Here is a 24,589-nt window from a genome sequence, read left to right on the forward strand (position 1 = left end):
AGTCTTGTTGAATTTATGCTTCAAGGCAGTTCTTTGCAAGCAATTTCATCCAGCATTCCAAAGGAGATCTGCAGCTTCATCCTAGTCATGTTTATTCATAGACAGCAATATCATCTGTACTTGTCTTCCTCTCCCAAGCACACACCATGCAGAGGTGATAACAAATTTGGACATTTATATCACAGATGATGGTCAGAATCAGAGCTTGGAAATGTTACTTTTGGGGATTAGAACTGCTCACCCCCAGTTGATCATGCTGTCTAGGGCACTTTGGGAGTTGTGGTACAGATAGGCTTGCCATAGACTTTCCCGGTTTGGGGCGGGGCCACACGGTCCTGCCCCGGTTTGGCCCCTCCCCCGGGACCTCCCCCCCCAGCAAGGCCCTGGAGGCAGCTCCAGCCCTCCCCATGGCTGTGTGCCACCCTCCCCGCCTCCCTGCCTGACTTAAGCCTAGAGAGCAGGTCTTAAAGACATCTGCCACTCAGAGCTATTGCCAGCCCACTTGGTATATATACCCTGCAAGAGGCATTACTTTCAGGTTACAGTGAGCAAAGAAAAAAAGGCCATCAATCGTTCCTGTTTCACTGGGAGTCTAAATGCCTCATCTTTTAAATGTCTACCACTCAGTATTGTTGTAATTCTTTATCACAGGGTCGTTTTTGAGTCCCTAAACACCTTTCCGTGTAATATGCAAATTTCTCCGGAAGGTGACCAATGGGAAAGAAGCAATCAGCCCCCCTCCACTTGGGTTGGTTTTCAATGGCTTGGAAGGAAGAGATTTTGCCTTGCAAGTTGCTGGTAAATAATAGAAGGCTTTGGGGTAGCAAAGGCTGCAGAAATAGTTTGACCCCCCCCCCCTTAAACATCCATGGCTCAGTGCTATGGGATTCTGGGAATTGTAGTTTCTTGTGGCACCAGAGCTCTTTTGACAAAAGGAAGCTGAATAGTCCACAGAGGCGTTGGCTGGGGGCAGAGCCTCTTGCCAGCAGTCTTCGGTGGAAGAGAGGAGGCTGATGGTCCTGGCCACTTCCCTTGGCTCCCTCCCTCCTCCTCCTCCTCCTCCTCCTCCTCCTCTCAGAGCTCATTCACTCTCCCTGGCTTTTCTCTCCCCCCCCCCCCCTCTGCACTTTGAGACCCCTTTAACTGCCAAAGCTCAATGCCACAATAAACTACAATTCCCAGGATTCCCTAGCACTGAGCCCTGGCAGTCCAAGCAGTGTGTTTTGGACACAGAGATCCTCCAAATGAATCCAGTCCCTAACTTTTATATCTCTCACACACACTGCAGGAATAATAACCCACTTTGAGACTGCTTTAACTCAGTGCTAGGGAATCCTGGGAATGCTAGTGTTTGGGACACATTGAGACTTCTCTGTCAGTGATGGCTCTGAGGCCACAATAGACTACAATTCCCAGGATTCCCCAGCACTGAGCAGTCTCAAACTGGACCATTTCCTCAGTGTGGATGCACCTGGGGAGGAATTCTGGGCACTGCAGTTCAACTACGTTTGGAGGGTTATGGGACTCCCTGTCAGAGATAGCTCTGGGGCCACAATGTACTACAGTTCCCAGCATTCCCCAGCACTAACCCAGGACAGTTAAGTCACTCTCAAACTGGATTATTTCCTCAGTGTGGATGCAGCTTTGGTGAGGAACTCTGGGCATTTCAGTCCAGCATTGTTTTATTTTTGCAGTGTATTTTGGACCAGAGACAAGGTGACCAGGCACCCTCCTCCTTTTCCAGGACATGTCCTCTTCTGTCACATTTCAAAATGTCCTCCATTTGGATCATGGCTAAGAAGCATGGATTTATAAGTACATGGGTGTTTTTAGCTTTTATTTACATTTTTTTGCTTGGGTGCCCTACATTTTGGGGTGAGGGCATTGGTCACCTTGGTCAGAGAGCTTTCCAGGGGTTAACTGCCATTCTGCTGTGGTGCTGGAACAAACCACCATTCCCAGAATTCCATAGCATTCAGGCAAGACAGTTAAAGTGGTCTCAAACCAGATTATTTCTCCAGTATAGATGCAGCCCAAGCCTTTTGCCTCTCTTATGCCTGAGATTTCAAAGCCCAGCCTTGGCACCACAACAAACTACAAATCCCAGGATTCCATAGGATGGAGTGATGAGAGTGAAAGCAGTGTGGCAGCAGCCTAAGTATGCTTAATGCAGTTCTTAACATGGTGCACCTCTTGCCTACAGAGTCTCACAAGACTTTTTTGTTTAACAACTTGTACCCATTAACTCCATTTCATGTCTCCTTTATTTAGTGGGGAGGAATACAGACAAAACAAGTCAAAATGAAGGAAAACCAAAGTCCCTTGACCAAAGGGTTTGGTTGTGGAATAAGCCTCTGAAATATGCAAGAGGCAATGTTAAAATAAAGCCATGTTCAATGCTCAAATGTGCTGTTTGGAATGGGGAGAGGGGGGTGGCCAGAAAGGGAAGTACATTTCCGTGATCTGTCTACGAATAATGTCAAAATGTCCTCCATTTTGATCATGCCTAAGAAACATGCATTTATATTAACATTTCAAAAAAAAGCCTCAATTTTTTGAGTGTCCTCCATTTTTATAAAATGTGTCCTACATTTGAAAATGTTGTCCTGCATTTGTCCTACATTTGTCCCGGTTTGGAGGTCCTCACTTATGGCAACCCTAGGTACAGATATACTGTGGTTAACAAAGAAAACGTGTTCCTGGGCCACCAAAAAAGAGGAGCAGTTCCACATGTTTCAGCAAACTTTTTATTCAAAACTTAACACTATCCAGGCCAGTTAAGCCTTGTATAAATAAACAAAAGCATTTTATACCTTCTAAAGACTACACAGGGCCTTGGTATCCACTGGGGTTTGGTTCCAGGACCCTCCATGTATACCAAAATCTTTGGATGCTCAAGTCCCATTAATATACAGTGGCATAATAAAATGGTGTCCCTTAATTAAATAGCAAAATCAAGGGCTGGTCATGTTCTCAATCTCTCTCTCTCTCTCTCTCTCTCTCTCTCTCTCTCTCTCTGTCTGACCTACCTTACTGAGTTATTGTGAAATAAATAGGGAATAAGAGAGTAATGTACACTGCCCTAAATTTCTTGGAGGAAAAGCAGGACACAAAAGTAATCAATCAATCAATCAATTGGTAAAAGAAGAAGAAGAAAAAGAAGAATGTGTGTGTGTGTGTGTGCGCGCGTGCTGTGTGTCTTCATGTAGGGTTTTTTGGCAAAATTTGTTCAGAGGAGGTTTGCCATTGCCTTCCCCTGAAGCTGAGAGCATGTGATGTGCCTAAGGTCACACAATGTATTTCATGGCTGAATTGGAAATTGAATCCTGGTCTCCAGAGTTGTAGTAGTCTAACTTTCTAACCAGTACACCACAATGGCTCTCAAAATAAATATTGTAAAACCCTTGAGGAATACAGGTTCCATCTCACTCCAGTTTTGAATTTACAGGCAGGACATGAGTATGGAAGGAATGAAGATTATTATTTGGGAATTACCTGTTTTACATATTTCTGCCTGTTAAATGTTGAGTTGAATTTGATTAATCAAGCAGCAGATCCATAACATCTATTTGCTTTTCTTATCTGGATATATCTCATATGCCATCCTGAAGGCTTGAGGTAGGTAATGGAAAATGTAAAAGCTATATATAAAATTTCTCATTAATGGAAGCCCAATTAAGCAAGCTAAAGCCACAACAACAGATGTTAGTACCTCCAGGTATCTACTGACCTCCAATCAGTTCCCAAAAGTCCATATGAAACATGAGAGCAACACCAGTTTATCCTTATCCTTTTTTTTAAATAGTGCAAGAGTTACTTCACTGAAATCTCACAAAAACACATCTATAAACCCTCTTGAGTTAGTCTAATTTTTATGTCAGGATAGTTTATACCAATTAAGAATAACATGAAAATACAATAAAACACCAACAAAATAATAAAATCAGAAAAATCATGGTAAAATCCCACAAAAATAAAAGGAAACCTTTATGTAGCACTGAAAAAGCATTAAAGTATGTGTTAGGCAAGTTCCCTGATGACAGAGTTCTCAGAACAAATTGCCACAACAGAAAAAGTTGCAAAGCTATCAGCGGTGTACAATATGCAGATCTCTCACAAAATTCCCCTCCAAGGATAATTATTCTTTGGGGGAAATACAGTTTTCTCCAAGGAACTGAGTCAACACACATTGAAAGGGGGAAAAAATCTCCTTTTAGTCTTGAAACTCACTTTTGGAAGAAAGGCAGGATACAGATAGGGTTGCCATAACCCGGCTGCAACCGGGTTTGTCCCGGTTTTGGCGGCACCTGCCCGCTCACGTCACGGGTGCCGCCAAAAACCGGGAAAAACCTGGAGGCCAAGAAGGAAGGGAGGCCCCGGAGATGGCCGGCGGCCCCGCGCCTTCCTTCCTGGCCTCTGCGGAGGCCAAGAAGGAGGAGAGGCCCCGGAGATCGCCGGCGGCCCCGCGCCTTCCTTCCTGGCCTCTGCGGAGGCCAAGAAGGAGGAGAGGCCCCGGAGATCGCCGGCGGCCCCACGCTTTCCTTCCTGGGTCCGAGGAGACTGAGGCCTCCGCAGAGGCCGGGAAGGAGGGTGCTGGGCCGCCAGCGATTTAATTCTGAAATGTAGGACACTTTTTAAAGTGTCCTTCATTTCAGAATTTTGTCCTACGTTTTTCCCAGTTTGGAGGTCCTCATTTATGGCAACCCTAGATACAGAGCAAGAGTGGGCAATTGAGGGAACCTAGGGGGCACATTAGCTCCTAGGAGACCTTGGGGGCTGCACTGTGCCCCAGACCTACTTTCAAAAATGAAACAAAACAAACTAAAAACACAACCTAAACCCCAGTTTTTGGTCCTAATGCCTTCTAGGAGCTGGGGGGCACTTTTGCCGTGTTTTTATGCCTCCTTTGCCTATTTTAGGTCCAGAACAAGCCTTTTTCAGCCTATTACAGACCTATTACTCAGTTAACAGTAGGAAAAGACATTAAAATTTTAGGTATAGGAACCAGTTACCTATGTATGTTTTGGGGGCCTGGAGAGTATAATGCATTAAATATTGTCCTCCATATGTTGAGTAAACTGTATAAAGTTGCAGTCTCTGGCAAGCATAAGAAATATAGCATGTGGTAGTACTTGTAACAGCATAAATATCCTAAAGGCACTAGATCTCATCAGGTCTTGGAAGGTAAGCAGCCTTGGTTAGTACTTGGATGGGAGACTACCAACAAAGACTTTAGGTTATATTTCAGAGGAAAGAACTTGGAGGTCTTCAAATGGAGGCTGGATGGCCATCTGTCGGGGATGCTTTGATTTGGATTTCCTGCATGGCAGGGGGTTGGACTGGATGGCCCTTGTGGTCTCTTCCAACTCTATGATTCTATGAAAAGCACCTCTTGCCTAAGAAAACCCTATGAAATTAATGGGGTCACCATAAGCTACATGAGCTTTTGGAAAAGCTTTCTTAATTATACCATTTTAATTTTGAAAGGAAAGCAGCCATGGGGCTGTTGCTGAAAGGTTCTCTCTGTTCTGGCTTGGTGAGATGGGTTGGCTGTAGATATGGCTGGTGTGTGTTCATTTCACAGGGTCTTAAAGGCAAATGTTGAAAGTAGTTCCTGAAAGTTCCTGAAAGTTTTGAGTCACTGATAGAGCCTTCCCATTTACTGCAATTCTTTTGTTTGTTGTTGCTGGGTGCCCTCAAGTGGTTTCCAACTTAAAATGACCCTAAGGCAACCCTGCCACAAGGTTATCTTGGCAAGATTTGTTCAGGTGGTTTGCCTTTGCTTTCCTCTGAGGCTGAGAGTGTGTGACTTGCACAAGGTAGGTTTCCATGGCCTAGCAGGGATTCGAACCCAGTTCTCCAGAGTTGTAGTCTAATGGTCAAACCACTACACTACACTGGCTACCTAGAAAAAAAAAGCGGTGCATGTTTTGATATACACTATAATAAAATGCAGACCAAGGATTACTGTCTGTGTGTGTCTGTCCTTGCCGTCTGACAGCCTCTATTTTTGTAACATGCTGTTGTGATTTTCCTGGGCCTACAATGTTCAGCTTGCAGAAATAATTGGGGTGCAGGAATGCTCATTATGCACTCGCTTCTGAAATCGTCTGAGGGGAATTCCAGGGAATCCCCCTTTAGCCCACTCAACCTTGACAGCAGCAATGTTGGATGCCAAGAAAGACAGCTTTGTTGGTGCTGAGAATGGCAGCTTTGTGGAACATTCAGAGCTGGGTAAAACAGCTTTGTCTTTCCTTCTCCCCACACCCAATCCACCCTTCCTCTGTTCCTCAACTCCTGGGGTTTTTCCAGAATTCATGGATCCCTTCCTTCCCTGTATGTCAGTCACTCCCCAGCATCTCTCTCTGCTATAGTGTCTGCCTTTCTCTTTTAAAACCCCAGGACCCTTTTACAATGCACAATTATAGCACTATGATTCCAGTTTGACTGCTATGATTCCATCTTATTGAATCCTGGGATGTGCAATTTAGGGAGGGGCATTTAGAAATCTTAGCCTGATAGCTCCAGTGCCCCATCAAACTACATATCCCAGAATTCCACAGCATGTTGTCATGTCAGTCAAAGTGGAATCCCAGTGCTATAGTTTTATAGTGTGAAAAGGTCCCAAGTGTTTTGCATAGTCGTTTCCCCCTGTTTGACCTGCACCTACATTCTTGCACTCTAAACCAACCTTTCCCTGTTACAGTCCTAGTACTTTTTCCTTTAGCAAACCAGCATTCTTTTTTAAAATCTAATGAATGTGAATTTCTGGTGCAGTCCATATTTTCAGTTGCCTCTCTCCCTTTTCTGCTGGTATAAAATAAGTTTTCCTCAAAGAAGCAGCATATGGCAGCCACATATGTGAACCTTTTGCTCCCAGTTCAGAACAGATCCAGTGACAGGAAGAAACCTGTGAATATTACATTGAAAAGTAGTAAATTATAGCCTTGGCTGTTAAGGGCAAAAAAGTAATGCTCTTCCCATTTGTTATTTATTGCAAACGGTAACTAGTTACCAAAGCAACATTACAAGTAAAATGTTTCCTCCAATTTCTGCACTGTCCCCTTCAAAGGCTCTCATATATGGTGGTCTCTGGTGAGCAGTATGGCAAGATCAGGAAGGGGGGCAGTGGTATGTATAGCAGCTGAGGAAGGGGGTGCGCTTATTTTGTGGTGGCAAATTGCCCCAGTTGCCACACCTTGGCAATGACAGTTTTGCTTAATCTTCCTGTTCCTCAGCCAGTATATCCTCAGTACAGGATTGTACCCTTAATCATCTTTGTATAAGCACATGCATGCAGATTTGGTATATATCCACATATGCACATATGTATACACACATAGTACATATATCTGCATAGGTGTATTTTAGAACCATGATTCAATGCTTGGCATAAATTAATTTTTCTGGTTTTAAAAGGATATAATGGTGGTAGAAAACATTTTGGCCTTGTAATACAGTCAGCCTTCTCCTTATGCGGGGGATCTGTTCCAGACTCTCCCGCGTAAGGGGAAAACTGCATATGCTCACACTCCATTGAAAACAATGGTGTGCGTGCACACAACACATGCTCCATCCATTTAATTGTACCACAGCTTCCGTGTAAGCTGAAAGCTTTGTAAGGGAAACCCACATATGGTGTGGGCTGACTGTAATAAAGAGCTGGCATTCTAACCTTCTTCACCTGGACAGCATGGGCAAAGAGCATTATTGAATGTTCATCTTGATTTAGCAGTGCAATTAAGAGCAGGCACAGAAGAAGTAGGCAAAAAAGCAGAGCTGTAAGAAAGGCAAAAGAGCATCGCCCAATCCATGCAATCAACCTATTATGGATTTTAATAATTCAGTGATTTTGCACTTAATTGGCTGGAAAGTAAATAATATTTGCATAAGTGTAGCGTGCCATTATTTATCTACTGCAGAAGTGGAGGTTTAATTAAGACAAAAGTCCATGGACATTTAAGCAATTGATGAAATATATTGCCTTGCTGAAACCAGTCAGGTACTGAAAGCTAGCATCCCTTGAGGCACAAGTAGATTTATGTTGTAATATAAAATACCAACTATTAGAGATTACCTCCAGTCTCTGGAGGTAGAGGAACCTGCTCACTGTATGAATGAAGGGTCCCAGTCCCAGGGCTATTTGCATTTTTTCACCAAGGACGCCAAGATTTCTGAGCCAAAATAATTTCTTCAGATTAATGACACTCATTTGTATAAACAACTTCTCTGTGCATCTACTCTAAGAATGTTTGGAAAATGTTAAGTTTGTTAGTGTAATAGATAACATACCGTAAACATCCAGAGTTAAGCTGGTTCCACATACAGCACATCAAAGAGCCCTATTCATGCAGTGATTAAATATTGGTACTGCAACCACAACATTGTAAGTTCAATCCTAGAGGAGGGCTCCAAGGTCCACTCAGCTTTCTGTCCTTTCATAGGTTGGTAAAATGAGTACCCAGCTTGTTGGGAGCAATTGGCTTACGCATTATAAACCGCTTAGAGAGTGCTAGTTCACTGATGAGCAGTATAGAAATGTACTTGCTATTGCTATGGCTATTATAACACATCAGTTTCAAAGAAATAACATTTTCCCTTGAACTCTTCCTATGCTCTCTTTGCCCCCAAACTGTATTCAGATCTTATCAATTCCTCTATTCCTGATTGGCCCTAACTCTATTTCTAACTGGCTGTATTTAATCCTTTTACAGACAAGCCTCTGAGTTTTTATGTTTGTCCTCCCACACACTCCCCCTCACAGCATTTTCTGAGTGGTGATTGAGTGGCTCTACGCAGGCATGCCCAGCTTCTTGCTTCACATTCGCAATGGGATGTGTGTACAGCGCTGTGTAAATTTACAGCGCTTTATAAATAAAGGTTAATAATAATAATAATAATAATAATAACAATAAGCGTTGGTTCAGAGGTAATAGAGGGGCTGTTGGAAAAGAAGCATGATTGAAAGAAATAGTGTATTAGACGGCCTGCCACCCAAACCCAGAGCCCTCCAGTGTTTAACATTTGCAGAGGTAGTTTCCACAGTCAGGAAGGCTGCTGACCAGATGTGTGAGTCAGTTGCATCTTTGGCTTGGAATGCTTCCTGTAACATTGAAAGCCACCCGGACTTTAGTTGACAGCCATAAATATATTTCCAAATCTTCCACCTTAATTGTTGTTTGAACAGCTGAGCTATGTGTAATCCATTCTGCATAAGGAAATAATTGTGGTGATGGAAGATAATTACGTTAGTACCTTAAAGTTCTTTTCATTGATTAAAAATGACCCTAGAAAATTTTTGCAATCTGCTCTTAGTAACACATGTCTTCCTTCAAACAAAGGAAAATCTTTTATTTATTTGATGCCAAAACTCCAAAGACGATAACTGTCAGATTGAAGTACACACATACGGTATCTATAATTTGTAGGAGACCAAAGGACCAGAAGCTTCCTACAGCCCTGATCCCATCTCCACAGTGGATGCATTTGGCGGTTGTAGCATGTGGTGACCGGCTGGAAGAAACTCTCATCATGCTGAAGTCAGCAGTTCTGTTCAGCAATAGGAAGATCAAATTTCACATCTTTGCTGAGGATTCCCTGAAGCCTGAATTCGAAAGGAAAGTGAGTCTTCTTTAGTAACTTTTTGTGGTGGGTATGTGGGAAGCCCAGCCAAACCTAAATCTTTTATTATAAGCCTTTAGATTCACAAAGGTTTGGAGTGTTATACATTAATGAATAGATAAACTCTTTCTGGTAGTAGATCTTCACTAAAGCTCAGCCTGAGTAAGGACTTTGCTTTGGGTTTTTTTTGCCTTTGTCCACAAGCTGCCTTTCTGGACTTCTAATCTCCCCACCCACCCTCTGCTCTCTTCCTTGTGCTTTACAGTTGCAAGAATGGCCTCCCTCTTACACAAAGAAGTTTGAATGTCATGTCTACCCAATCGCCTTTTCTGTTGGAAATGCTCAAGAATGGAAAAAATTATTCAAGCCATGTGCTGCCCAGCGCCTCTTTCTTCCGGTAAGGTGACCACACCTCCCTAAGTCCAAGGAAAAAGATCAGACTGCAATGGTTTTAGAAATTATTCGGCTAAGTACTTAAGTAATACTAGAGAAGGCCATTGATGATGTAATCCTCCTCCCTCCCCCCGGAGCTTTACTGGCACTCATGAGCGTATCTGACTTTGCTAGTTCTGTTTCTTGGCGATCCATAAAGTTTGGCTTAGATAAGGTCCAAAATCTTGTGCTATTATATCATTCTGTGCAATATATTAGACACAGGTGTTTGGGATGTTTTCTCTTTGAGAATTGGCTTCTTCCCCTGTTTAATTTGGTTGAGACAGTTTGTCAGTCTCATGTGTGAGTTCCAGGGCTAAAAAAAGGAATAATGAGGGGTGGCAGTCTTAAACATCCACTTATATAGCTGTTCTTGCTTCTGCTTCCTGAAAGGATATAAACTTGTCCTACCCATGCTTGCTCTACAGATTCCTTCATTCCTTACCATTGTCTAGTCAGGCAAGGGCTAATGTGGCTTGGACCCAAGCAAAATCTGGAGGGCTACATGATTCCCACCTCCCCTTAGTTAGCATTAAAATATACTGTTCCTTAACCATTTCTGTAGAGGGCTAAATACTCTAAAAGGCATCAGCTCCTGTCGGATCTTGGAAGCTAAGCCTAGTCAGTCCTGGTTAGTACTTGGACCCATCCTTGGGTCCACCAATGAATACCAGGTGCTGTACACTTTATTTTATACTAGCTAGCATGGTGTAGTGATGTGAGTGTTGGACTACAACTCTAGAAAGCAGGGTTCAAATCTCTGCTTGGCTGTGGAAACTCACTGGGTAACCTTGGGCAAGTCACACTCTCATTCTCAGAGGAGGGCAGTGGCAAACGCCCTCTAAACAAATGTTGCCAAGAAAACCCCATGATAAGGTGAACCATGTTCACCTTAGATTTGCCATCAGTTGGAACCAACTTGAAACAGCAACAAGGCTATATTTTAGAAGAAGGATCTGACAATTGAGAATTCCTTGTCTAAGTAAATCCTATGAAATTTGTGGGGCCACCATAATTTGACAGACAATTTGAAGTCACATATAGACACACATAACTACTTTTAATGTTTCAGTGCACTCAGTAGGTCACTTTCTGGTACAATCCAGAAAACATGCAGGGATAGCTGTGTTGGCCATTTCATAATTTCTGGTACAATGTGATCCTTATTTGGAATTCTTTGGAGAGCTCTTCAAAAAATATTTAACACATTTCTTTACCCTGCTGTTTAGCTAGGAAGTGTCCCAGTGAGCCTTACATACAGTCAATAAAACAAGACAGCTCCATCCTACAGCTCCATCCTGCAGGCTTACAGTCTAAAAGAAAATGGACACTAAAAGAAAACAGGATGGGGGAGAGGATTTATTTATTTTTCATTTGTTTATTAAGATATTTATATCCCACCCTGTATCCAAGGATCCCAGGGTAGTGTACAGTAAAATGATTTCAGAACAGTTTAAAACAATGAGGATAATTTGAAAAGACAATAAGCATATTAAACCATTTAACATTTTAAACAAGGCAATTTAAAAACAGTTAAAACAGTTTGAAATAATGCAATCTATAATACATGTATAAATAGGATAAAATCAATTAGGGATTAAAGCAAAACCAGACCCATTCTTTAAGTTAGATGGTCGTTCTTATAATGGCCATTAGGAATTGAAATGGTTCCAGTTCCAAGAGAGGAGGAGTTTACTGGAGCTGCTCTTTCAGCAGACTTGATGAAGTGGGCCTGCTGCGCGTGTGCATCTGCTCCAGTTTAGGGGAATTGGCCCAGAGAAGGAACACATAAAGATGAGAGTGAATCTTCTCATTTATGTCATTTACCAGAGACTTGAGTTAAAGGTGATGTGTTATTTACAGCTGTATGATTCAGGGATGGAATTATCTTTTTTCTTTGAGGTTCTATAACAAGGGAAATTGAGCCTATTGAACACTGCTAGCAATAGCAAGTATGTCTCTATACCTCTTACTGATGTACTAAGTGGTTTACAAAATAAACCGTTGAAAGAGTCCACCTTTCAACCAAGTCTTGGAAACCCATATTACAGGACTATTTTTATTCCAGAAGAGTATCAAAAAAGATTTTCATATCAGCACTTACCGTGGGGTAAGTGCTGGTAAAACATTGGTAAAATGTCAGAGAAGTGCGCATGTCTGAAAGCCTGACACACTTCTGAAACATCAGGGAATAATCCCTTCACCAATATCATCTTTGAATTGTGTGTGGAGCAGCAATTTCCTATGAATGCAAAGTTTCAGTTCATCGGAAATTGCTGCTCTGTGAATGATTTAAGGACGCTAGAGGCGAGGGGACAATTCCCTGACGTTTCAGAAGTCTGTCAGGCTGGTAAATGCTGGTATGAAAAACTTCAAAATCTCAAGGTTTCTTATCTTAAATTCCTACTTCGCCATATTTGATTAACTGATAAAGCTTTGGTAATAAACAGTTCTGAAAATTTTCACCTTAAATGCTTAGGCTTAAACTGAAATGCAGTGCTCATCCAGTAATACTCCACTGGATTTAGAAGTTGGTTAATTTTATATGGAGATGGGAAAAGTTAGCATTGAGTAGTAGTGGTAGCAGTAGTAGCTGTTGTTGTTTGCCTTCAAGTTGTTTCCAACTTATGGTGACCCTAAGGTGAATCTATCATTGAGTTTTCTTGGCCTGATTTGTTCTGAGGGGATTTTCCATTGCCATCCTGTGAGGCTGGAAGTATATGACTTGCCCAAGGCCACTCAGTGGGTTTTCATGGCTGAGCGGGAATTTGAACCCTGGTCTCCAAGGTTGTAGGCCTATGCTCAAACAACTGTACCAAGTTGCCTGACAATTTATGGAGATACCATGAAATTTATAAGCAACAAATACTCAGAGATGATTTATCCTTGACACTGAAGAGGTCACAATAAAAGGCATTTGTTATTTTGTTGGTGGCAACAAAGATTCCACTGCAGTAGTTTGTGTGCAATGGAGAGACTGAGAATGGGTCAATAAATAATTACAAAAACATAAAATGCTGTGAAGAAGTGCAGTGCTAAATATGAAAATACAAAGCAAAAGTGCTGCCATTCTAAGAAGAGTAATTCATATTTTCTTAATTGGAGATTTTATGAAGTAAAACATATCATGCAACAGTAACCTAACTCATTATTATACCACATAGCTAATCCTAAGAACTGCAAGTAATATAAAAATGCCACTCTATGTCCCTGGAAAATAGGCTATTTTTGAAATATTTATACAATCCAGAGTACATTTCTATAAAATAGATATGAAATGATGCCTTGTTTCTGAAAATCCCAATTTTTTTCCATCATTTTGAACGGTAAGCTAATGACCACATAATAGTCCATGTCCAGAGATTTTCTATTAAATTTAAGATTTAGAAGTTGAGACCTCAAGGCTAGTCAAATGACAATCAATTCAGACTGGCATTCAGGAATATGTTCTGCTGAATATGTCCCAAGGGGGCCTTTTTAATGTGGTGAATGTAACCATATATCTTATTACATGCTAGTTTTATAGCCAGTTTAAAGGTGTACATGATTTTCTGCTTACATTTGTATCCTATTGTTCTCCCAAGGGCCCTGAGTGGGTCTTGACTGCCTCCTCCCCAGTTGCAGGGATGCCGAGGAAAATAAGAAACTTGCCCAAGAGCCATTTAGTGAAATCTGTGGCACAGTGGATGTTTCAACATGGATTTCTCACCCAAGCTGCTATACTAGCAGTTTAATCCAAAAATAATCTGAGAAAGAAGGCAAGCAAAGGAGGGATGTATGATAATAATAAAGTAGGAAATAGGTACTAAGCTACATTTGGGTAAATACTATACTGTCTTTTAGGAAACGAATGAAATTGTGAATGGATCTGTACAAAGCAGATGGCCACAAGAGGGCACACTGTGAATAAGAATAGAAGGACTGATGCTCCTCCTCCCTTTTGCTATAAAGATGTTGAAATAAATAGAAAATAGCCAAGGGAAATCATTGCAGTTTTGTCCAGAAATTCAAAGTTGACCAGACTGAAGGAGAGCTACAGTTCAGACACAGAGTATTCCTGTATGGACAGAAGGTCTGCGGTTTGATCCTGTCTCAACATTTCTTTCCCAGACATAAACTGGAGTTATGATGATGGGGAGATACTAAGAATGGAAGGGAGGAGAAAATTACAGTTGCTCCTCTGTTTGTGCGGACTTCATATCCGTGACCCTCACTTACTCGCGAGGAGCAAACGGTGGGGATTAAAATGGGACGCGTGCCCAAGGTGCATGCCCACAGCCGTTCACAGGCGCATGCCCCCATTCAAGCCTGTGGGGCTTGAATATGTGTAAAATCCCATTTTTGCGAGGGGGGGGAAGACCAAAATGAATCCCCTGCAAAAACAGAGGGCTGACTGTATTGGTTAACATTCTCCTTCAGAAGCTTCAGGTGACATGGATTCTGACCACCGAGCAAGAATCGATTTAGGTGTGAACATATTTAGGACTAATCTATGTGACTAGAATTCATTAAGTACTAATGAATTGATTAAGTGCCCTCTATATTAGAAAATGCCTATTACTCTGTGTCTTTCCATATGATGGTCTTATTCACATATGACCAAATAATCTAGAGGGTGTACAGACTGGCACTGCCATCTTAGTGTGTGCCCGTCCAGACAGCGTACGCCATGATGATGTCTGTCATGCGCAGTGCCAAAATGACGTGGTGCTTATGGCACCTGTTTTGCGGCTTCTATTTTCACTGGGTTGGGGGCATGGCTTGTTCTTCAGCATTTATTTAAAAATCTGTTTTTATTTTTCATAGTAAACAATTTTACAATTTCTTTTTCATTTTATTATTTGACATGTTACCTTTCTTTGAGGGGTGGCACAGTGTAGTTAGTTTTATTTGTTAGGTTGAGAGTGAGGTGTGTATACTGTACACCTCCTGATATGCAGTATACTGAGCAAAAGGTTAGGTCAAAAAATATGACCTGTTATCATCTTGCTTATATACACCTCTAATCAGTCAATTTTGGTTTTCCTGTCTCTTTCTCTCTGTGTCTGTCTGTATATATGTTGTGTGTTTCCCAAACCCACACCCACACTTTTCTGTTCCATCTCCAAAGATGATTTTAAAAGATGTGGACTCCCTTCTGTATGTGGACACAGATGTCCTCTTCTTGCGACCCATTGATGACATCTGGAGATTTCTGACAGCATTCAATTCCACACAGCTGGCTGCAATGGCACCAGAACATGAAATACCAAAGATTGGTTGGTACAGTCGGTTTGCTCGCCACCCATATTATGGAACAACTGGAGTCAACTCCGGTGTCATGCTGATGAATTTAACCCGCATAAGAAATACCCAGTTTAAGGTATCATTTGTTTTGATCCTTTGAAAGGAAAAACAATCCTTATGATTGTGTTTTGCTCCTTTCTTTCTGGGTGCTCATATAGAACTTCATCACTCCAAATACTTTGGTTCATTTTTATACCTTTGACCATGTGTGATGGTACCCCCCATCCAGGTTGGCCCCACAGCTCCAACTGTTGTGGTCCTGTCACTCACCTTGTCATGTCACCCTCAAGATCTTTCCCTCAGTTTAGTACTTGGGCCTCAAGGTGGTCACTTCTGTGGTCAAGTGACTGTATTGATCTGTGGTTTCAGTGTGGTAAAGTGTGGCCAGTTCTTTTTCTCAGTTATTAGACTAAAACATTGAGACTGGCATAGAAAATAAACAAGTAAATCATATAACAAGTGAAACACAAACTCCCTGAGCCCTTTTCTCATTCACAACTCCCTGAACCCTCTTCAGATCTTACCATTCCCTTCTTCCTAATCATCCTTCACTCTCTCTTTCTCTATCCTACCTAATAGCCTTACCACACTAGAAAACAAAGCTGAAACGGAGCTGGAGATCAGCAGCTTTCTCCCTGTCTTACTGCATGGCATTGTAGCATTTCTGTTCTCTTCCTACGGGTGACAATTGTCAAAGCAAGTCTTCCTTTTCTAGCCAGGAAAACCCATTTGACAAAAGACTCACTTTGACAAACATCTCCCACAGGAAGAGAACTGACGTACTGCAACGTCATGTGGTAAAGCACAGAACAAGCCACTCTTCTCTGTCTCCATTTTTGCTTTGTTTTGTCAGGTAATAAGTCTCTAACTCTTTCTCAGACAAGCCTTTAGGTTGTAGCCTTTCCTTCCCATAGGCTCCCTTTCACCGATCGCCATTGGCTGTGATTGGCAGGCTTCTCCAACTTCTCACATCATACCATAGAGCATTTAAAAAGCCTTCTGAGAAATGTGCATTTATTGCAGGGATGAATAGTTTCCTTCCATGGCTTAGAATATCATAGCCAAGTTGACTTGGAATGACCATGTATTGGGGTGAAAGATTCATCATTGTAGGTCTTCTGGTGCTGCCACACTGAGAACATTATTGATGTAGCTTTTCTTGAGCAGCATTCTAACCACAATGGGTTTTTTGATGACCCAATTAAGAAGAATCATGCAATCTTCAGACAGTAAATCCAATAACTCTTTTGAGTCCCAGAACCTCGTGTGCTCAAGCCCTTATTCATGAATTCATCCCCCCACCCACCCCAAAAGATTACAGAAGCTTCAAGTGTGGTCATAGTACTAAGATGTATATAGTAGTGATTCCTATTGATATGTCTTGTGCCTGTTGTGATTTTTACTATTACTGTTTTTAAAAATAAAAAAAATATTATCTGTTTCAGAACAGCATGATACCGACAGGCCTGACATGGGAGGAGATGTTGTACCCTTTATACCAAAAGTATAAAAACTACATTACATGGGGAGACCAGGACCTGCTCAATATTATTTTTTACTTTAACCCAGGTACATGAAGTATTGTATTTATATATATTTGTACTATATTTGTGTGTGTGTGTGTGTGTGTGTGTGTGTGTGTGTATTTGAAATGTATTTGTATATATTATAGACCTAACTGGGGCAGCCTTTCCCAGCTTGGATCTCTCCAGATGTTCCATACTAAAAATGCCATGATTTTTTATTTTTACCAATCTCCATGCTGTGAGCCAGTTTGTAGACCAGGGTTTAAATCCTTTGTTTGAACATAAAAACCCACTGGGTTACCTTGGGAAGTCACTTTTACTCAACCTCAGAGGAGAGTAAAGGTAAACCCACTCTGAACAAACCATGCAAAGAAAACCGCACAAAAACTTCACCTTAGGTTGTCATAAGTTGAAAACAACTTGAAGGCACACAACACTAACCATGCTGATTGCGGCAGGTGGCAACTGCAGTCAAAATACCTGGAAAACACCTGATTTTCCACCATTGACCCTAACTATTATTTCGCTAGGTTGGACATATTAAGACAAAGGTTAAGTGAAAACAAGAATGAAAGTTTTCAGGCTTCCGATTGTAGCTGTGCCAGAAGAGGACAAGGAGGAAAACATATTAGCCTTTTGTTCATGCAGCATTAGATTATGGTTTAATGCTGAATCTGAACACAGCCATTGTCTCTTGCTCATGTATATAATTTGTTCCATAAACTGTTTCTTCTGATCCCAGTCCATATTTTTCTAAAAGTCTCCTATTCATCCACTCCCAAAAACATTAGTTAAATTATGTAAGTAGAAAAAAGTATTACAATTAAACATATCCATGATTGACTGAGCTGTAGCTTTTGTACTGCAGAATTCAGATATTCTAATTATATTTGTAGGAGTTTTGGTTTTTTTTATGTCACATTTTAAAACTTTTTCTCCCCCCCCCCTCGCTTCTCATCTTTTTTCCAAAATGGGTTTTCCAGAATTTCTCTACCTGTTTCCTTGCCAATGGAACTATCGGCCAGACCACTGTATGTATGGCAGTAACTGTAAAGGAGCAGAGGAGGAAGGCATTTCCATTCTCCATGGGAACAGGGGTGTCTACCATGATGATAAACAGCCTACTTTCAAAGCCCTCTATGAAATGATACGTGATGTAAGTGTTGCTCTGCCAAAGGGCAAAGTCTTATATTGTATTATAACATGTGATATAGTGCACTGGGAGATATTACATTCATGTGTGTGTTTGTTACCAAAGAGCCAAAGGCAGCATACATAGTCTTCTCTCCTCACAAAAGAGAGAGAGAGCGAGAAAGAGAAAGAAGAAAAGAATGGCAATAAAAACAAACAATGCCAAGAAAGATTATGTGATTTCAGAGTGCCTCTGTTTATTAAAATTTGTCCAACACATTTCAGGAAAATAATAATAACAATAACATTTACTACTACTACTATTTATTCATTGTTTATTTTCTCCCAAAATTGTGACTCAAAAATCCTTCGTCACAAGTCTTCTGAATCTGGGTAGTCTTGAGCATGTTCCTTTTTTATCCTCACAAAAATAGGTAAGTAGGTTAAACAGAGAGATAGTGACTGCCCGAATATCACCTACTGGAGTAGAACTTTGAACCTGAGTAGCCCTAATTCTAATTTGACTCTGTTAATTACTATAATACATTGAACCTCTCACAAGGAGGTTGGGATTTTTGTAGCCCAGGAGCCTGACAAGCAGCATTGCCAATTTCTGGGGAATTCCCCGGAATCCAGGGAATTTAATTAATTTCTTTCTGGGGATTTTGACTGAATATTATGGTAAATATTGGGGAATTCCAGAGATTTTGGTAAAACATTCCAGGGAATATCTTTGAGGTTTGTTGGCAACACTGTTGACAAGCTCCTACTTGCTGTCCTGGGTTAAGGACAGAATAGCCCCAGGTCAGTTCAGTATGAGCAAAACTATCTTGCTTGAGATAATGCCATTGTGACCTAATTTTTAAATTCTGTGGTAGTAAAAGGGAAGAAGAAATGAGTATTGCAAGCTCTTGACAGCCAATAGTTAGGTCATTTTTACATGTGGCTTTTATAGTGGAACAGAGATGGGTTACATTGGCAAACACGGTGCCTTTTCACACAGTGTCGCTGTTCTGTTTTCCTCCTTCTGTAATCTTTATCCCCCCCCCCCACTAAAACCAATCAGTTTGTTAGCCAAGGTCACGATAATCTCCTGATGGTGGTTTTTTTACTGTTATGAAAGATCACTTTCTCAAATAGCCAATTTGGGGATCACGTAGGTGGGTTTGGGACATGTAGTAGGTGGGTTTGTCCCACCTCTCCCATCTTGCCTTATTTCCAGAAAGGTTGGTGGTGGAAGGATGGACCATTGACAAAGCCTTCCCCCAATTCTTCCATTTTGTGTATTTGTTTCTTTTGAAGCTGCTGCCATTGTAGTGGCACAGTGGCAAGGGAGCCCTTGGAATGTGTAGAAGGAATGCCACACCATCTCTGTAGTGATGTAGCAGCAAGAGAAGCCACTGGAGAGTGTTGAAGGAATATCACTCTAGTGCAATTATCACAGTGGGTAATTTTATTTTTTAAATAAAATATAATGTAGGCTAGGCAAAAGCCTCCCAGAAAATAGCCAGATAAGGATAAAGGGTGGAGAAATGTGTTGGGGAGGTTCTGGGCAGCCAGCTGTCCCTATGTGGTCAAGCTGTAGCATGAAAGATTGCTAAAATTATGGGGCCAAACCTGAAATGTGAAAAGCAACATTACAATCTCAGTAGTTTAGCAATAATACAATCCCTTGGGCTTCTTTAGTACAACACAGGGCTAGTGTGAAAATACCACCAGAGTGGAAGGAGAAAATTAGGCTGAAGGTATGACTGGGGAAAAGACCATAATTCACTGGACTAGTTTTTTTTTATTAAGTAGTGCAATGATAAATTAATCTTGTCTGTCTTTTTGTTTTGTTTTGTTTTGTTTTTAGTTTTCCTTTGAAGACAATCTCTTCCAATCAATGTACTACCCTCTCCACACTAAATTCCTTGATACTGTACACACTTTATGTGGGCGAATTCCACAGGTTTTTTTGAAACAAATTGAGAGAACTATGAAGAAAGTGTATGAAAGTCGAGTGATCATCAATGTTGGAGCCAACTTCAGATTGTAAATGGAGCAATGTACTTTGATACAATTTTCATAGTTTCATGTAGCCTGCTTGAAGCATATTTAAAGAGGCAGTCTTACATGTCTGCTGAGAGAGACAGTTGCCACTTAATCAAACCTGGCAGGGTATTCTTTGTTTGGTTTTAATGGTTCACACATGGTTAATGAGCTTGGTGGGAATGAATATCAACATGATTGGATTTCAGCAGACACTTTGGAAATTATTGATAACATAATCTGATTATTTTTTAACTTTGATAATTACAGAGCACTGATTTTGGACACATCCCACTGAAATAAAAAGCCCATATACTTCCATTTTCCTCTGTAGTCCCTCTCAAAATGATAACAGGTATGGTGTGCTTATGAAGATAGATGTGTATTAACACATTTGGAGGGCTTTTTGTGTGGTTTGGGGGCAAAAATTGCTTGATGATAGAACTGATTATTTAAAAAAAATTGGGGGTTTGAGGGACTGGTGAGGCTACAAAAGTGGGTCCGCAGGCCTCAATTGGCCCACTTCTGATTTAGTACCTTAACAGAGGTATTTTACAAATATCTACTCAGATGTAAACCTCATTTCGCTCAGTGGGAATTACAGACAGATGGATATTGGATTCCTGCTTAAATCATGTTTTTAACTTTCTGCTGCCCAGGAAGATGAATGGCTTGAAGTAGGCTAATACAAATATTTGATGAATGACAAATTTTTCTGTGCAGTTCTGTAAAAAGACTACTGTCATCTTCAAAGTCATTTCTTAGTATTTGAAAGTAATTGCGCAGACTATGATTATATAAGAGATCACTTAAGTTTTATGGCAGAGGACAGAAATACATGCATTCTAATTTAATACACTCTTCTTTCTTAAGATGTTATAGCATTTTGGATCTGGTTGTTTCTCACACTAGCATTTGTCTTCCATTCGGACCACCAAATTTAATGGTTCACACTTTCATAATTGGACCCGTCTTAGTGTTAGCCACAGGAAAACAGATTTGCAGTAGCAATCATGCCAAAACAGTAATTAAATGTCATTCAGAATTTTAGGTATACATACAGTGAACACAGTGAGTTTAGATTGCCACTTTCAGTATTTTCTGCATGTAATTGCTCTCTGACCTCACTGTCTAAGTATAGGTAATTGGAAATACACCATATGTAGACTAGAAGTCGACAACATGTATAAGTCAAGGGCAGGTTTTGGGGCCAAAATTATGTATTTTGCTATGACCTGTGGATAAGTTGAGGTAAACTTAGGGGCATATAGTGACAGATCTAAAAGATGAAGCAAAGCAAAACAATGTCAAAGAACTTAGAAATTCCAGCAGACATAACTCTTTGTGCTCATTCTTAAGACTGGATGGATGAGAGACTAGAGGGGTTCAGTGCTTCCAGGACAAATTATACTCTTGCTTTTCACCAGGGGATGGTTCCTTCTTTTAAATAAGAGTTCAGATACAGTACTTAACATTGATACTGTAAGTCGACCCAGATTTTTTGGGTCAATTTTTGACCTAAATTTCTAGACGTATACATGAGTATATACAGAAACTGAGATTCTGAACAACATCTAATGTGTCTGATGGTGATGTGTTCTATTCTACAGAGTCCTAGGACTCCAAGAGCATATGCCTTTTAAAAATAATACAGAAATATAAGAGATCCTACAGTACTTTCTGCATGTAATTACTCATTGTCTAAGTATAGGTACTTGGAAATATAACTGAATTTCTGGACAAGATTTAATGTGTCTGATAGTAATGGGAGTCCTAGGACCCATGTAGAATATTACTTTGATGGTAAGGTAATCTGTGTGGCAAGTGCATATGACATTTTATCAGTGAATGATGAAGACCACAGAAGTGAGCCAGAAAGGTTGTATAAGAGAGAGAATAGGTGGCATAAGGTCATTAGGAACACACACAATGTTAAAACCCACATTGATCAAGTGTGTAGGTGCCATAATGAACTTGATTGATTGACAGATATTACTAGATCTGTCTAGTAATTAAGTTGATTGACAGATATTACTAGAAAAGCACTGAATTGGTATCAGGCCAGTAATCCCAGAGTTTATTTAAATATTTTTCCAATGGAGGCAAATTATTCAGTTTGCTCCCTATTCAGTTTGCTTCTGTGTGCAAGCTGTTCTGTAAGAGGTGTGAAAATGCAATATAATTATGCAGGTTTCTTTTGGCAGTTACTGATGTGCCATTTAGTCCCAGGACTTGTGCAGCTTTTTTTCTGAAACAGATGTTTCTTGTTGATACACTTCATATCTACCTTAAGATTTGATATGGTATCCCAAGAACATACCCACATCTCAGAATAAAACTGACGTGAATCTAGGTGTTACGAGAATTGAAATTGCCATATTTTGAGTTGATGTCCATATCACAGAGAGAACTGTAGATCTTACACTACTAACTTTTTTTCAACTTTTTTGAAAAGCCGAGTTCAAACCCTAGATGTGCACACAAGGGTGAGACCATCTGAAAACAACCAATGCTGGTCACCTAGCTTCTCTTTCCAAATACATACCTGTATTTCTGTGTATTCAAATTTCCTGTTCAAAAATTGAGTTCCACTGATTCCATTATAGGAAAGTAAAGGGGCTGGTCACTACATAATAAGGAAAGCAACAGACTTGACTTTATTGGTTTTATCTCATGGTGTTTCATTTGTTTACAGAAATTATTATATTCTTGGTTTGTTTGTTTTTACAAGGAAACCTGTTTTCCAGTGTTTCTAACTGATATATGAAGGAGTTAAATGTAAAAACCTTTCTGTATAGTATTAATGGCATTATGCAAGAAAGAGTTTTTGTTCTACGTTGTATTTATGCATGTGTTTTACCAACAATGGGAAGACAGGCCAGAAACAGATGGGCCAAACGTGCCACCTTCAGTCGATCCAGGGTGTGATGTTCAGATGATACATGCGCCCAGATTGGTCCGAAGCTGCGCTGTGGCTGCCTAAGGTGGCCCAAACCCAGTGACAAAAGGAGCACAAAAGAAGCACTCCTTGCCGGTGGTCCATTGCGGATTGCCGCAGCTGCCAACGTCAGGACTGCGGTGTCTGGTTGGTGCAGTCCCACTCTGAACAAGGAGTGATTTAGCAGGGAGCGGCCTGTGACCATTCTTTTTGTCCCATCTGCTTGACCCATTAATATCTGAAGGAGATTTTTTTTAAAAAAGCCCTGCTTTTTAAATGTTTCTCCATTTAAGCATAATAATTTATACATAAGAACCTTTGGTACTATATCACATTTCAAATTTAATTGTAGCTTGTTATTAACATATCATACTCATTGCTGATTTCTTTAAAAATAACTACTTCTTTTAAATAACAATATATATACATCTTTCTGTCATCTTTCTCATCCATATATGCTATTGGTATATTTTGGCCTAGAAGAAGTTCATCAGAAGGGTTTCCCATCTATTGCACCTGAGAAGGAAGAGGTGCCCTCAAAATAAATTGTGGTTGGTCCTGTGGTAAAGCTATACTGATCATCTACCTGCCCATAAGCCATTTGTGCTGTAATGAGCTCATGATGCAGTAAATATAATCAGTAAATGCATTATTCAACAGTGCTGCTTAAGCTATCTTATAAAGAGAAATTACTGGGTTTTCCCAACTGACCAGGAACCAGCACCATATTTGTGCCCATTGACTACAACAGTTTCTTTCTTTCCTACCAACACTTGAGTGGACTATCACTAGTCCATGGACGACCACTTTGTATAGCACTGTTGTACAGCATTCAGGGGCTCACTTGAGGAAGGCCTTATAGCTCGTGCATGGAGCAGGTGTCAGGATCAATTCCAGGCATCTCCAGTTGAAAGGATCTATGTGACATCTTCAAGAGCTGTTGCCAGTTACAGACCAGACAGCATTAGGCTAGGTGAAAAAGATAAAACTGAGCCACATGATCATCTGTAGCACAGGTAACATAAAGTGGCCATTACTTTTGTAGTCATGCCTACAGAAAATCATTTAAAACCAGTTCTAATTTTATTTACATATTCAAATTTATTTTTGTTCATATAGAGATACATGTTTGCAGGGTTTTAGATATGGCAGGAAAAAAAACCAACCTTAGATGTGCTTAACTGTTCATAGTATCAGGCTGCAGGTATGTTTGGCGGGTTATAAACCGCCGCTTTGCAGCGATCTGCCGCCGCCGCTGTTTGCTCCGTAAGGGAGCCGCTGCAGCCAAACTGCGTGGCTCCGTTACGGAGCAAAAAAGAAGCTCCAAAATGGAGCTTCTTTAAGCGGCGCCTCTATGACGTCGCAAGGCGCCAGGGGCGGACTCGCGACGTCATAGACGCCGTGACACGTGCGGACGCACAGCGTCCGATACGTAAATATGGCGGCGGCCTAATGGAACGGCCGCCGCCATATTGTACGTACAGAATACGTACTAGGGTTAGGGGGGTGCGGAAGCACCGCCCCTTCCTAACCCTAGTACGTATTCATTACGTACTAAATGGCGGTCTGTAACCCGCCATTGATTTCAATATTTGTCTGAACCTTGTCTCAAAGGGATTTATTA

At 40.9% G+C, this 24,589-nt stretch overlaps 1 protein-coding gene across 1 annotated transcript in view; it reads left to right on the plus strand.

The window, feature by feature from the left end:
- GXYLT2 (glucoside xylosyltransferase 2) overlaps positions 1 to 20,325 on the plus strand; it is a 32,683-nt gene extending 12,358 nt beyond the window's left edge. Inside the window, exons 2-7 of the mRNA XM_089519626.1 lie at positions 9,429 to 9,621; positions 9,887 to 10,018; positions 15,164 to 15,415; positions 16,785 to 16,908; positions 17,849 to 18,021; positions 19,852 to 20,325. Coding sequence (XP_089375752.1) covers positions 9,429 to 9,621; positions 9,887 to 10,018; positions 15,164 to 15,415; positions 16,785 to 16,908; positions 17,849 to 18,021; positions 19,852 to 20,034 — 1,057 coding nt within the window. The 3' untranslated portion in view covers positions 20,035 to 20,325. The remainder of the gene's footprint in view (positions 1 to 9,428; positions 9,622 to 9,886; positions 10,019 to 15,163; positions 15,416 to 16,784; positions 16,909 to 17,848; positions 18,022 to 19,851) is intronic.
- The last annotated feature ends 4,264 nt before the right edge of the window (positions 20,326 to 24,589 follow it).

The sequence above is a fragment of the Sceloporus occidentalis genome, unplaced genomic scaffold (assembly GCF_023333645.1).
Source record: "Sceloporus occidentalis isolate IW3139 unplaced genomic scaffold, rSceOcc1.0.p SCAF_1, whole genome shotgun sequence".
Classification (NCBI taxonomy): Eukaryota; Metazoa; Chordata; class Lepidosauria; order Squamata; family Phrynosomatidae; genus Sceloporus; species Sceloporus occidentalis.